The following is a 15,000-nucleotide window of genomic DNA, read 5'->3' on the forward strand; positions in this document are numbered from 1 at the left end:
CAGCACCGGCAGCATGGACGTGCTCTTTGGCATTTGACGTAGACACTCTGCCGAGGGTATTGGTATTATTATTATTATTATTATTATTTTGAGGAACTATGAGAGACGTCGATGGAAGTGTGGACGTCGCAGTTACGGACTATCGTAACGCTTCCGCTGAGGCTGACGTCCGTGAGGAGCCCAGCAGCTGGTGTCGATTTATTTAAGAACTGACGTCGCCTCTGTCCCTCTCCCGTGTACATCAGTGCGACGCCATTGTTCGCGGCGGACGTGTTTTGTCTTGAAACTTTACCATTCATCCAGACGCAGGAGCCCGGCCTATTTGGCGGCCTGGGCTGAGGGCCAGATTAATGGCGCCTCCTCCTCACCTCTGTCTGACGCTGGTGCACTGCCTCCTTATTTATTGCCCTCTCTCCGGGAAGAACTGGAACATATGTTCTTAGAGCGCTCGAGCTTTTTGTAACGACTGTGCACAGCGTTCTCAGGACCATATGCACATTCCGTCCCTGTGTCACTTACAACACCCCCTCGCGCTGCCACACTTTATTACTTGATTTACGAGCTGCCATAGATTCTGACGCTTGTGCAATGGCGCATCCGATAGGGAGATCGAGGTAGCACGCCTGATTTATCCTCGCCCGTGAATCCTGCAGCCTTTCTTGCCGTTTTGCGGAAAGGTCATAGATAAGTCGAAGGAATTGTGCTCTCAGAGAAGGACGTTTTGGAATTGTACAGGAGAGGATGGCGGTCGTTACACCTTCCACGTAGTTATTAATGCATACACAGTGAGTGATCATAAGTGGTTCGGAATTATCTAGGGTACTGGAGCATTACGGCCCACGGCTCTGGGCTCCCGCGCTCGTTTACGGCGTGTAATGATCTCTTAATAGAGCTCCGGGGCCGTCAACTGGAACAAAATGTATCCTTAATGTAATAGGGATTACCCAACTCGGGAGGTTCTTCTGTAAGGGTTCTGTGAGGTTTCGAAGGTGAGGGTCTCAGGAAAAGGGAATTTCAGGCTGATGTGTTTCGTAATCTGAATAGAGATATGAACGACAAACTTGATAAAAACGTGGAGTCGATACATCTTCTTGTTCATATAATTTAATCACGATGTAATCAGCAGATATATTGAGGCCTCACATCCTTATATTCGGTACAGTGGATACACTGATGACACGAGACTATAATGGACTCGTCAAAAGTACTTATTATTGTGGAATAATCGCTCGTTTTATTTTGAGCGACAGTAATGATATGAATACAATCCCCTTGTATCCCGGGACGTTTTGACTAATAGATTTCTTCCGCAACAGGTACTTATTAGCAATTAAGTAATTATCCCTCATCCACTTGTATGCTAATTATCTACCTGTATAGAGATTGCGTTCATTCCTGGATCAAATAAAGGGGGGGAAAAATCATACCGAGTGTTACACGTAGCTGTAGAACTGCTGTTGAATTGACAAAGATGACAGGCAGCTTGTCGCGAATTTTGAATTCTGCCGTTTCCCAACGAAGAGGAGAGAGAGAGAGAGAGAGAGAGAGAGAGAGAGAGAGAGAGAGAGAGAGAGAGAGAGAGAGAGAGAGAGAGAGAGAGAGAGAGAGAGAGAAAAGAAAGAAAGAAAGAAAGAAAGAAAGAAACGTATTTTTGCGGAGCGAGAAGCTGTGGCTTGGATTTTTTTTTTTATTTAGAGATTTTCTATGAGATGTATAATTGTAGACTGAGATATTGAAAAGCGTTGATGTAACTGGCAGGTTAGGTCATTCAGTAATTACAAACATAGGGTCTGCTGCAGGAAGGACGCAGCTGTTGCCGTTCAAGGAACACGGCACAATCAGCAAGCTGTTCCTCGAAAGAAAGCACTGGGCGAGTCGAGGCATATGTAAATAAGAGCTCCAGCTGATGCTCATACTTGGATATCATTAAGTAAGATTGCGGTGGCGTCGCGAGGTGTTGCTCGTGATTAGAAGAGACTATTGTGTTTTATTAAATTTTATTAGATTTTATTATTTATTTATTTATATTATTCATATTATTTATATTATTTATTTATATTATTTATATTATTTGTTTATATTATTTATTTATTTATGATTAGATTTTATTAGATTTTATTAAATTGTGATTAGAAGAGACAATTGCTTCATTGTGTCGGGAGCTTCTTGTGTCGCGCGACGGAGAAAGTGTCCCGAGGAGCCTTCTCCCTTCGCCAGGCCGTGCCTTGGGTTCCCTAGGATGTGGGCGTGGCGGGGACACGCGATGTTTTGAGGGATTATAAAGGGCGTAGCCTCTGGCCGGCGCGGGCTGGCCTCCGGGCTCATCTCACCTTTAAGGTTATCATCCTTGGCAGCGTAGTTAAGGGGAAAAAAACTTTCTGGCGGAGGAGCTCTAATGGATAAGCTTTTTTTTCTAACTCATTTACATCTTTTTGAGTCGCAAATCGGATCTTTTTAGAATATCGGTCTTTAGATATATGAAATTTATTTTCGTTTTCTATAACATGTGCTTGTTATGACAAGGTCTCACGATTCCTATTGTTAGTTTTAACATATATTATTAACTTTAGTCTTTGTGTTATCTTGCTTAGGCCAGCTGAATGGCGCTCGGGAGACGAATCCCTTCGCGGACCGACGTCGGAGAGGAACGACGTGTCCTTCCGTGTCCCGGAACCTCGAGGGCGCGGCAAGGGCGACCGACGAAAGAAATGTCGCTTCTTATTACCATAATAGCTATAATTGGCGTATTCTGCGGCCACAGGTTGTTCGTTTAGACATCTGTATGGTAGGAGGCGTAAGCGGCGTCTCAGGAAAGAACAAATTGTTGCCTTCAGGAAGAGTTCATAATTGGTTCCTTTGGTACAGTACCCAACGCCCTTACACATTCTTGCATGCTACGTACTCACGTGCTTACTTTCTCATTTATATTTCTTCTCTACCGGGAACTTTTAGCGGGAAATATTTCACTTATTGCAGATTGGATTTCGGAGAAAGATGTAAAAGGCGAGAGAAAGAAAAATGTTTTCTTGCAGAAGTGTGTGCAGCGGGAACTTCCGCGGTTCGTTGTTAAAGCACACGACATTTCCTGCCGCACGTCTTGTCGGCTTTCATTTTTTATCACGTTGTTCTCACCAGCACGAGAGGTGGATGACCAATCTGAGTAAAAATTACAGATGAATGTTTATTTTTCTTTTCTTTCCTTTTTTTTTTTTGTCTTTCGTTCAACCACTAGGCCGATGGGGACGATATGAACACTTTTGAAAATTGACTGTCATGCCTGAAACCGTGGGTTCTGCGCGCCTAGATTGGATCCACTTCGGTTAAAGTTGTCAGTGTGAATTAATGGACGTGGACTTTCTGGTCCTCACAACGTTTCTGTCACGCCACACTGTTATTAATCAGGATACGCACTAACTGCCGTGGGAGGAGGAAGCCCTGTCTTGCGGGCGAGCGAGAAGAGCGCTTGCACGGCCCAAAGAAGCGATATTTCGGACGTGGAGTTTGAGTGTTATTTCCCGAATGGAATGTTCGCCAAAAAAAAAAAAAAAGAAAAAAAAAAGAGAGAGAGAGAGAGAGAGAGAGTTGAGACAGATGAGATGGAGATAGAGTGAGAGTAGTGAGATGGAAGTAAGCAGAGCAGAGAGTGAGAAAGTGAGAGCAGGAAAGGAGAGAGCAGAGAGAGAGAGAGAGAGAGAGAGAGAGAGAGAGAGAGAGAGAGAGAGAGAGAGAGAGAGAGAGAGAGAGAAATGGAGGGATTCGCCTCTATGAAATGGACATTGCGTCCGATGACATTCCTGCGAGTCGAGATCGATGAGGACCGTAATTTGGCATTCTCGCCGAACGTATAACGAATTCAGGTCAGGTCTAAAGTCCCTTAATATTAGACAACATTGGCAGGGGACGAGGAGCTCAGGGAGATAAGAATTGTATTCGAGGAGCGATTACTATCCCGAGAGTTGCCTCGGGTGTTGCCTCAGAGCTGATTCGCGCCGTCAGAACTCACCGACTCGCGGCTGCCCTAATCTGCTTATCAGGGGACGGCTGAAATGCGGCAAAATACCCGAGCCCCGACGCGCTCCTCTCTCCCTCGCGCCCCTTTTGCTGTTTCGCTTTGGAGGTCCTTGGCCTCCTCTCGGCAAACCATGAGCGGCATCAGGAACGCGCTGTGTACGTCGGGTAATGATGTGCAAATAATGCCTTGTGTGTGTGTGTGTGTGTGTGTGTGTGTGTGTGTGTGTGTGTGTGTGTGTGTGTGTGTGTGTGTGTGTGTGTGTGTGTGTGTGTGTGTGTGAGAGAGAGACAGAGACAGAGACAGAGACAGAGACAGAGACAGAGACAGAGACAGAGACAGAGACAGAGACAGAGACAGAGACAGAGTCAGAGTCAGAGTCAGAGTCAGAGTCAGAGTCAGAGTCAGAGTCAGAGTCAGAGTCAGAGTCAGAGTCAGAGTCAGAGTCAGAGTCAGAGTCAGAGTCAGAGTCAGAGTCAGAGTCAGAGTCAGAGTCAGACAAACAGACAGAGAGCGAGAGAGAGCGAGAGAGAGCGAGAGCGAGAGAGAGAGAGAGAGAGAGAGAGAGAGAGAGAGAGAAAGAGAGAAAGAAAGAAAGAAAGGAGCGGGAGAGAGACGAGTAGACGGATAGCTCATCAAACATGGCCATGCGTGAGCCCGGCCCATGATACCATGACAGGAAAGAGAATAATATATTTCCTCAGCGGCGTCCGCGGTGTGTGAGGCAAGTGCGGTGTGCGTTTGCCACCAGATGTTCCTGTTACTAGTCAGAGTAATATATTAGGGTTGTCAGGGGCTCTCGGGACCCGGCTCTCTGTAATGACACCATTGTTATTTGCTTGCGGGTTTTAGCCGGGTTTTGCTCTCCCGCGTCGCTCGTGCTGATTACCCTAATGCCGTGATGCTCGGGGAGACATTTTTCGCTAAATGAGTTTTGCTTTCTTTTTTTTTACTCTCTTGATATAATTACCGTGAATTGGTGCGCCGTGTTGCGGTTTGATTTTTGCGGCCTGTTATTTCTTGCTCTTCGTTTTGGTAAACTTGAATCCGCTGGCGAGAGAATAACATGTGCAAACCAATTGATAATTACTTTTTTTTAGTTATATGAGACGTAATAGTATTCTAATATGTTTAAAAGTATTTTTTGCATGTAGCGTGTCGCCAGTGTTCTAAGTCAGAGGCAGCGCATGCATTCACCTCTGCTTTCAGCCAGATTAGAAGCGAAACTGTTGCTGGCTTTTTCATCATTAATCTCTTTTTTTTTTATTATTTCGATGTGGGAGGCAGGCAAGATGGAGTCCGGAAAATTGTGATAAGATTAACGTCATAACTAATGCTTTGTAATACGTGGGATTTCGTGTATTTCATAGATTTTAGGATGTATTTTGAAGGGTTTAAGGACTTACATTTTACATTTTTGAACCCAGATGAAGCACACACACATAACAGAGGCAAACGCAAGCCTACATTTTGCAATACTTTCTTCAACTGGAACATTTCAGCGAAATACATGGAACAAAAAAAACGATAAAACCTCAGCTGAAATGACCGTATTTTTATGGTGCTAATTTCGCATCGGCTTTTCATTTCATTCATTTCATTTTTCATTTCATTTCATTTTTTCTGGATGTCCAACTACTAGGGATCATGCTTGCCAAATTGGATTACCTCGGCAACAGGAGATTTTTAGGTCCTCGATGGAACAGTCACCGCAGGTCGGAGTGGTATTAATTGGGGAGTGTGGTAACTAATTGGGGAGTGTGGTAACTAATTGGGGAGTGTGGTAACTAATTGGGGAGTGTGGTAACTAATTGGGGAGTGTGGTAGACAGTGGTAGATAGTTTTGCTATATGTAGTGACGGATATTGGGGATGTGAAACACGTCAGACATGGGGGCCCGTTTAAAAGGTGACTAAGGTGACCTAGGTGACGGGTGACTAAGGTGACCTAGGTGACGGGTGACTAAGGTGACCTAGGTGACGGGTGACTAAGGTGACCTAGGTGACGGGTGACTAAGGTGACCTAGGTGACGGGTGACCTAGGTGACGGGTGACTAAGGTGACCTAGGTGACGGGTGACTAAGGTGACCTAGGTGACGGGTGACCTAGGTGACGGGTGACTAAGGTGACCTAGGTGACGGGTGACTAAGGTGACCTAGGTGACGGGTGACTAAGGTGACCTAGGTGACGGGTGACTAAGGTGACCTAGGTGACGGGTGACTAAGGTGACCTAGGTGACGGGTGACTTGGGCATAATTCCAGGGTGACGGGTGACTAAGGTGATGCAAGTGACTAAAAGATGGTGGGATCAAGGTGACCTAGGTGACGGGTGACTAAGGTGACCTAGGTGACGGGTGACTAAGGTGACCTAGGTGACGGGTGACTAAGGTGACCTAGGTGACGGGTGACTAAGGTGGACCGAGGTGAAGGATGTGATCAAGACAGACCCAGGGTGACGTTGACTAAGGTGACCTAGGTGACGGGTGACTAAGGTGACCTAGGTGACGGGTGACTAAGGTGACGGGTGACTAAGGTGACCTAGGTGACGGGTGACTAAGATGACCTAGGTGACGGGTGACTAAGGTGACCTAGGTGACGGGTGACTAAGGTGACCTAGGTGACTTAGGTGACTAAGGTGACCTAGGTGACGGGTGACTAAGGTGACCTAGGTGACTTAGGTGACTAAGGTGACCTAGGTGACTTAGGTGACTAAGGTGACCTAGGTGACGGGTGACTAAGGTGACCTAGGTGACTAAGGTGACCTAGGTGACGGGTGACTAAGGTGACCTAGGTGACTTAGGTGACTAAGGTGACCTAGGTGACTTAGGTGACTAAGGTGACCTAGGTGACGGGTGACTAAGGTGACCTAGGTGACTTAGGTGACTAAGGTGACCTAGGTGACGGGTGACTAAGGTGACCTAGGTGCCGGAAGTCGTGGAGACTGCAACGCTTGTGATATCATCGTGACAAGACATGGGTAGCTCTGTGAAGCCCATAAAGATATGAGAAACATTGCCGTCATGGTATCCGGTGCTCTTCTATCCATCTTTCGCTCTCTCTCTCTCTCTCTCTCTCTCTCTCTCTCTCTCTCTCTCTCTCTCTCTCTCTCTCTCTCTCCCTCTCTCCTCCTCCCTATCTCCTCCTCCTCCCCCTCTCTCCTCCCTCTCTCCCTCTCTCTCTCCTCCCTCCCTCCCTCCCCTCCCTCTCTCCCTCCCTCCCTCCCTCCCTCCCTCTCTCCCTCTCTCCCTCTCTCCCTCACTCTCCCTGCGTTGTTTGCTCAAGTTTACCCTGATATACAGACGGCCACATATGGATTCAAGATAACATTTTGTATAAACCGCTATTCGAGATGCCTTGTGTTGCGTCTGTTCTGTGTGAATGAAATGTGAGAGATGAAGTGAGAAATTTACATGAGTGATTGTTTTTATTTCGGTAGTGAAAAGTTGACATTGGTTTCTTCTTAATTTTGTTAATCACTTTATTTTGCAGTTTTTTTTTTCAGTAATTCGTTTTTTATTTACTTATCTATATGTCATAAAATACTCATTTCAGACTTTATGTTTCATATGACCCAAAAAAAGTTCCTGTAATTTCAGTCTATGTGAATTATGAGTAAAAGCTGCATATGATAAGCCGTGTGTTTGTTAACAAGTTTAAGGCTTATATATTAAAAAAAATTGTAAGCAGAAACCAAAAAAAAAAAAAAAAATACTAATATCCTTTCATTTAGTGTTGGCGTCTTCATGTAGTCTCGATTAAGATTCAGGTTCAGTCGTTTGCTTATAAAATGAGCTCGGGAGAGGCTTGAAGTCTGCGGGCCAGGGGTGGGGGGGGGTAGGGGGGAAGGGGCTGATGCAAATCCACTGCAGAAGGATTATCTTCTCTTCGCGTGTTATCAGCAAATAGAGGGGATTAAGGGGAGTGAGTGTGAGTGATTGTTGACAAACCAAGGATCTGTTCTGTATTGTGGGGACTGTAGATTATGATGCAAGTTAACAAATATTGGTTTCTTCTCTATCGCTCCCTCTTTCTCTCTCTCTCTCTCTCTCTCTCTCTCTCTCTCTCTCTCTCTCTCTCTCTCTCTCTCTCTCACACACACACACACACACACACACACACACACACACACACACACACACACACACACACATATATATATATATATATATATATATATATATATATATGTATGTATGTATATGTATATGTATATACATATATGACGGAACCACAGGAAAAGACGAATTAGCTGCCATGACGGATGGCGACTTCTCCCCGAGTAGGCGAAGACGCACGAGCGCCGAGGGGAAAAAATCGGACGCAGGTCATGTCACTCGAGATGAATGGAGATGCACGCGCGCCGGGGGACGATTCCAGATTTAGGGGGACGATTCCAGATTTAGGGGGACGATTCCAGATTTAGGGGGACGATTCCAGATTTAATGGGGACGATTCCAGATTTAGGGGACGATTCCAGATTTAGGGGACGATTCCAGATTTAGGGGGACGATTCCAGATTTAGGGGGACGATTCCAGATTTAGGGGACGATTCCAGATTTAGGGGGACGATTCCAGATTTAGGGGGACGATTCCAGATTTAGGGGGACGATTCCAGATTTAGGGGGACGATTCCAGATTTAGGGGGACGATTCCAGATTTAGGGGGACGATTCCAGATTTAGGGGGACGATTCCAGATTTAGGGGGACGATTCTAGATTTAGGGGGACGATTCCAGATTTAGAGGGACGATTCCAGATTTAGGGGGACGACTCCAGATTTAGGGGGACGACTCCAGATTTAGGGGGACGACTCCAGATTTAGGGGGACGACTCCAGATTTAGGGGGACGACTCCAGATTTAATGGGGACGATTCCAGATTTAATGGGGACGATTCCAGATTTAATGGGGACGATTCCAGATTTAGGGGGACGATTCCAGATTTGGGACGCGCCGCCGGAGACCAGCCGAGGTCCATGTGCACGGAGAGGAGGAATCCGACCATGAGGTGGCGCTGGGACGGGGCTGTGGTGTGTATATTTCGTGCGATTTCGTGTACAAGTTGGCCATGTAGGGAGTATTTAAGGTAGTGGACCGCCATGTGGATGCTGTAGTTGGCAAAAGGGTTGATAAAGTTGATAAATGATGGGACGGCAAGCTAATAAGACAGCGAAGGAGGTGGATGATAAAATGATGGAGGACAGGGCAGGAGGAACACGACGTGGATGACGAAGGAGCTGAATGAGGCTGCCCTGTGCGTGAGGAGGAAAATGCGCGTGTAGTGTTTGTTAAAGGCTTGGCGAGGGGGGGGGGGCATGGTGGTGAAGTTGTGAATCTGTTTTTCTCTTAGTCTTGCCTTTTTCGCATATTTTTTTTCGTATTTCCCTCTCACTCGCTACGTTGGCATCTGTGCGCGGTGCATTGAAGGAATTTCTGTGTCATTTTATAATTGTTGACCCAACATGCATATTGAGTGTTTTATAATAGTTTTGACACAAAGTCAAATAGACAATGCATTTACACGCAACTGCATGCACGCACGCACGCACACACACACACACACACACACACACACACACACACACACACACACACACACACACACACACACACACACACACACACACACACACACACAGAAAAATCAAAATATCTATAGAGCGAGGGAGAGAGAGAGAGAGAGAGAGAGAGAGAGAGAGAGAGAGAGAGAGAGAGAGAGAGAGAGAGAGAGAGAGAGAGAGAGAGAGAGAGAGAAGGAGAAAGTCAAATCCCTCCCCCAAAAAACATTCAAATATACCTACGCGCTCACAGAAAAAAAAATGTACACTTAGGTGAAAAAGAGACGCTATTTCCCCGTATCCCCCCCCCCCCCCGACTTCGTTCATTTCCACCTCGCGCAAGAGCAGAGGGAAGGAAATGAATAGCGGAGAAAAGGCGTCCGAGAGTCCCGTCCCGGAGTCCCGTCCCGGAGTCCCGTCCCGGAGCCCCGTCCCGGAGCCCCGTCCCGGAGCCCCGGCCCGGAGTCCCGGCCCGGAGTCCCGGCCCGGAGCCCCGGCCCGGAGTCCCGTCCCGGAGCCCCGTCCCGGAGCCCCGTCCCGGAGTCCCGTCCCGGAGCCCCGTCCCGGAGTCCCGGCCCGGAGTCCCGTCCCGGAGTCCCGTCCCGGAGCCCCGGCCCGGAGTCCCGTCCCGGAGTCCCGTCCCGGAGCCCCGTCCCGGAGCCCCGTCCCGGAGCCCCGTCCCGGAGTCCCGTCCCGGAGTCCCGTCCCGGAGCCCCGTCCCGGAGCCCCGTCCCGGAGCCCCGTCCCGGAGTCCCGGCCCGGAGTCCCGTCCCGGAGCCCCGTCCCGGAGTCCCGTCCCGGAGCCCCGGCCCGGAGTCCCGTCCCGGAGTCCCGTCCCGGAGCCCCGTCCCGGAGTCCCGTCCCGGAGTCCCGTCCCGGAGTCCCGTCCCGGAGTCCCGTCCCGGAGTCCCGTCCCGGAGTCCCGTCCCGACCCGCTGCCGAGATTTCGTGTCGGAATTCACCGAATGGATTCATTTCGGACTACAACGTTCGAATGCCGGAAAGTCATTGTGTCATCAGCTGATTCTTTTTTCTTCCGTTTTCTGTTTTGTGTCCAAACCCTGAGTGGATTGGGATTGGCTTTCGCCGTTGCCTCGGCTGAATCCTGGAGAGTAGGTAAAAATCCTAGGCAGTATATATGTGTGTGTGTGTGTGTGTGTGTGTGTGTGTGTGTGTGTGTGTGTGTGTGTGTGTGTTTATATATAAACATGTATATATATATATATATATATATATATATATATATATATATATATATATATATATATATATATGTATGTATATATGTATATGTATATGTATATATATATTGTATATATATAGATATAAATTTATATATGTATATCGTGTGTATTTGTGTATATGTATGTATGTGTGTCTGTCTGTCTGTCAGCCTGCTTGTCTGTTGATATTAAGGCAAACGTATTTTGTATATTTCTCGACAAAGCAACACAAATGATACGTCATTTAAACTGTTGAGCGCGGTTGATTTTCTCATTTTTTTCCTTGAAAGGTAACTCGAGCTGGCACACCTACTCAGCCAATGGATATTCCTCGAATCGACAGAAGAATCGTACTTATCATTATCGTTTCGCATTCTCGGGGTGGGGGGAGGAGTAAATCTTGGCGCTCGGCCGCCGTCGCGAATAAATTAGCTCGGCAGACGTATGAGGCACAAGCGCAAAATATTAATGGTCCCCGAGTTGAAAAGTTGCGAAGTTCCAAGTTTATCGGCAGGAGGGCGAGGCCATTAAACCATTAATCCTTGCCCCGGCTCGGCTACTGCGACGCCGGAAAGAAATTGGAGTTGTAGATCTCATGGCGACACGTTTTAATTAGCGTGAAAGCCGCGTTTTGTTTCAGTGGCTCGCGGGGTCGCCGGGAAGTGTTGATGTTGCTGTGTGAGTCGCGGCGGAAGCGCTCCCGCCACGCGTACGCATGCACACACATAAACACGCACGCACGCACACACGCACACCCCCCCCACACACACACACATGCACACTTACTCACTCACTCACTCACTCACACGCTCGCTCACTCACACGCTCGCTCACTCACTCACACGCTCGCTCACTCACTCACACGCTCACTCACTCACTCACTCACACGGTCACTCATTCACACGGTCACTCACTCACTCACTCATTCACACACACACGCTCACTCACTCATTCACTTACTCACTCACTCGCTCATTCACTCACTCACTCACTCACTCACTCACTCACTCACTCACTCACTCACTCGCTTGCTCACTCACTCACTCACTCACAAACTCACTCACACTCACGCACTCACTCATGATAATGACAATGATAATGATATTAATGTGTGTATGTGTCTGTGGACTGTTATATATCTAATATTATCTATTGTTATATATATATATATATATATATATATATATATATATATATATATGTATATATATATATATATATATATATATATATATATATATATATATATATATATAAAAAATATATATATATATATATGAGAATGATAATGATATTAATGTCTGTCTGTGTTTGTGGACTGTTATATATATATATTATCTATTGTATATATATATATATATATATATATATATATATATATATATATATATATGTATATATATATATGTATATATATATATATATATATATATATATATATATATATATATATATATATACAGTATATATATATATATATATATATATATATATATATATATATATATATATATATATATGTTTATATACCTATTATTCATTTATCAGGGCTTCTTGTAATTAATGTTTTGTTTCTATATTTTCCAGGTACGTGAAGTGTTTTCCATTGGTGGGAACCACACGCTCTCATGTCATTATTAGTGAGTATGGTGTTTTTCTGAAATGATTTTGAATCAATACGTATTTTGTGTGAGGGTTATGCATGTGCGTTTGTTGTTGACTAACGGAACCTGTAGACTACTTACAACAAACATTTTTTGATTCTCTAATTTAGTGACAGCAGCATTTTCCTCCGTTTGTTGTGTAGCATTGTCTTGTCACGAGCGGAATGAGCCTAGCTGTGTGCCGCTATTGCAGGCCACGTAGGTAAGGGAAAAAAAAACTGGTTATGGCCCGATAGAAGTAAGTTTTGGAAAAGGGAAGGAGGGTGTAAGGCATGCATGTAGATAGCGACGATGACGTAATCTCATTTTGTTAACAATTGCGGGGTAAAAAGTGAAGTCCATGTCGAGTGAAAAAGTGAAGTCCATGTCGAGTGGAAAAGTGAAGTCCATGTCGAGTGGAAAAGTGAAGTCCATGTCGAGTGGAAAAGTGAAGTCCATGTCGAGTGGAAAAGTGAAGTCCATGTCGAGTGGAAAAGTGAAGTCCATGTCGAGTGGAAAAGTGAAGTCCATGTCGAGTGGAAAAGTGAAGTCCATGTCCAGTGGAAAAGTGAAGTCCATGTCGAGTGGAGAGAAGGTAGTCCATGTCGAGTGGAAAAGTGAAGTCCATGTCAGTGGAAAAGTGAAGAGTCCATGTCAGTGGAAAAGTGAAAGTCCTGTCAATTGGAAGAGTGAGGTGTCGAGTGGAAAAGTGAAGTCCATGTCGAGTGGAAAAGGAAAGTCCATGTCTGTGTATGCGAGGTCACTGCACAGACAGACAGACAGAGCGAGGCGGAACTCAAATGCCTCTGACGTCATTTTCCCTTGGCGAGTCGGAGCCAAGCACGTTCAAGGGAGGACGTTCCGTTCGTGGAACACACTCGTTACGAGGAGAATGTATTAAGAAAAGAACACGAACATGCGTGCCAGCACACACGCACACGCACACGCACACGCACACGCACGCACGCACGCACACAGAGAGAGAGAGAGAGAGAGAGAGAGAGAGAGAGAGAGAGAGAGAGAGAGAGAGAGAGAGAGAGAGAGAGAGAGAGAGAGAGAGAGAGAGAGAGAGAGAGAGAGGGGGGGGGCGAGAAAAGAGGCCCTACTTAATACTGTTGTAACTGTACCGTAGGCCTATCAGGGCTCTGTCTGTTGTCTGCAATCCATGCCTACGCCTACGACCCTAAGCGATTGCGTATCAGAATCCCGCATCGCATTCCAAATCGGTCCCTCGTCCCTTCGTTTCACGTTTTCAATTCGTAAGTTTCCCTCTCTCGTTTTCACTGTTTCGTAGGAGTTTCATGGGCGGACACGAGTTTCTCTCGTTTCATTCGCGTGACATTGAGGTCACATTATTGAATTTCCTAAGCTTGGGCGCCCCGTGTGATCAGCTGAGATGAGCAGAGGAGCTGGTTCTTAATTGCTCCAAGAGGTTATGGTCAAGGTCAAGGTCAAGGTCGACGGCGCAAATCTCACCGAACTGAACAGAACAGAACAGGAACCGGACAGAACGGAACCGCATTCCGATCTCGGCTTTTTCGCCTGGCGGGTCCATTGTTTGCAACAGAATTGATAAACGGAAGTAAGCGCTGTCTCGTGTTATTGTTGTCGTAGTGTCAATAGTCTATTAGCCGTCTCCTTTTAATTGAAATAAACACCGGTATTCTATTGCCTGTTGTTGTTATTTGTGATGTGTTATTTTAGAGTTCTAGTTAGAACATCTGTTTATAATAGGCCCTGAGTCTGTTCGAAGAACATTCTATGGAGGAGGTTCGATGAACTGGTTCTTCCCGTAGAAAGGGAGTCTCGGGTACGGGGTGCACTTGGTGTCATCTTCGGGTGTGTAGGCCTATGTCGGACAGCCAGTGCTGCTATTTGCGCCACGGTCATAGACACCACTTACTTTTGTACGTAATGAATTGGCCTCCTATGTTGGGGTTTCGGCTTGTCAGAGAGCTTTTATTTTCCCTTTCTGGGGGAGGGGGGGAGGGGGCTTCTTCTCCCAGAAAACTTCGATTCGCAGACAAAATGTAAACAGGTATTTTGGGGAGGAACGTGGCTTGTCGGTATGATATATTCAGCGGTTGAAGTAGAACGTTTGTTAGGTTCCTGTGATGAAGACGGTCGTTAGATTCCTTTGTGCTATTCCGTGTCAGCAATCGATGAATATTTGCTAAAGTCAAAGGATGTGATATTGTGAACTAAGTATATATTTGCCGGTACGGGGGTGTTTGCTTTTTGAAGTTTAGCCAGATTCCAAAGGGACTTCTCGGGTTTCTAATGGAAGGTAAATACGTGGCGGATTTTGGTGATTGCAGGATGCGTCGAGGAGATGCTGTTCACATGAACTGGCGCGGGAATAAAGACATTCGAGAGCCACCTTCCACCCCGCCTGTGTTATGCGGCCTGAATGCTTTGGGTTGTCTCTTAAGAAAGGGAATTGGAGAGGAAGGATAGAATGCGAGATAGATGAAGAGTGGAGAGGAGGGGAGAAGGGAGTGGGATAGCGTGGGCGGGGGTTGGAAGAGAGGAAAGATGGGAAAGGAGGGAGTGATAGAGGGAGCGAAAAGT

At 46.3% G+C, this 15,000-nt stretch overlaps 2 protein-coding genes across 2 annotated transcripts in view; both read left to right on the plus strand.

Annotated features, from left to right (window-relative positions):
- LOC113800342 (serine-rich adhesin for platelets) overlaps positions 1-15,000 on the plus strand; it is a 631,319-nt gene that overhangs the window by 87,746 nt on the left and 528,573 nt on the right. The window lies entirely within an intron of this gene.
- On the plus strand, positions 9,922-10,587 carry LOC138864888 (uncharacterized). Its single transcript, XM_070133529.1, has one exon. The coding sequence runs from the start codon at positions 9,922-9,924 to the stop codon at positions 10,585-10,587; it is 666 nt and encodes a 221-aa protein (XP_069989630.1).

The sequence above is a fragment of the Penaeus vannamei genome, chromosome 18, assembly GCF_042767895.1.
Source record: "Penaeus vannamei isolate JL-2024 chromosome 18, ASM4276789v1, whole genome shotgun sequence".
Taxonomy (NCBI): Eukaryota; Metazoa; Arthropoda; class Malacostraca; order Decapoda; family Penaeidae; genus Penaeus; species Penaeus vannamei.

What these genes read in the sequence shown, in the direction of transcription:
- LOC138864888 (XM_070133529.1), top strand. Translation starts at nt 9,922, where the DNA reads ATGAATAGCGGAGAAAAGGCGTCCGAGAGTCCCGTCCCGGAGTCCCGT.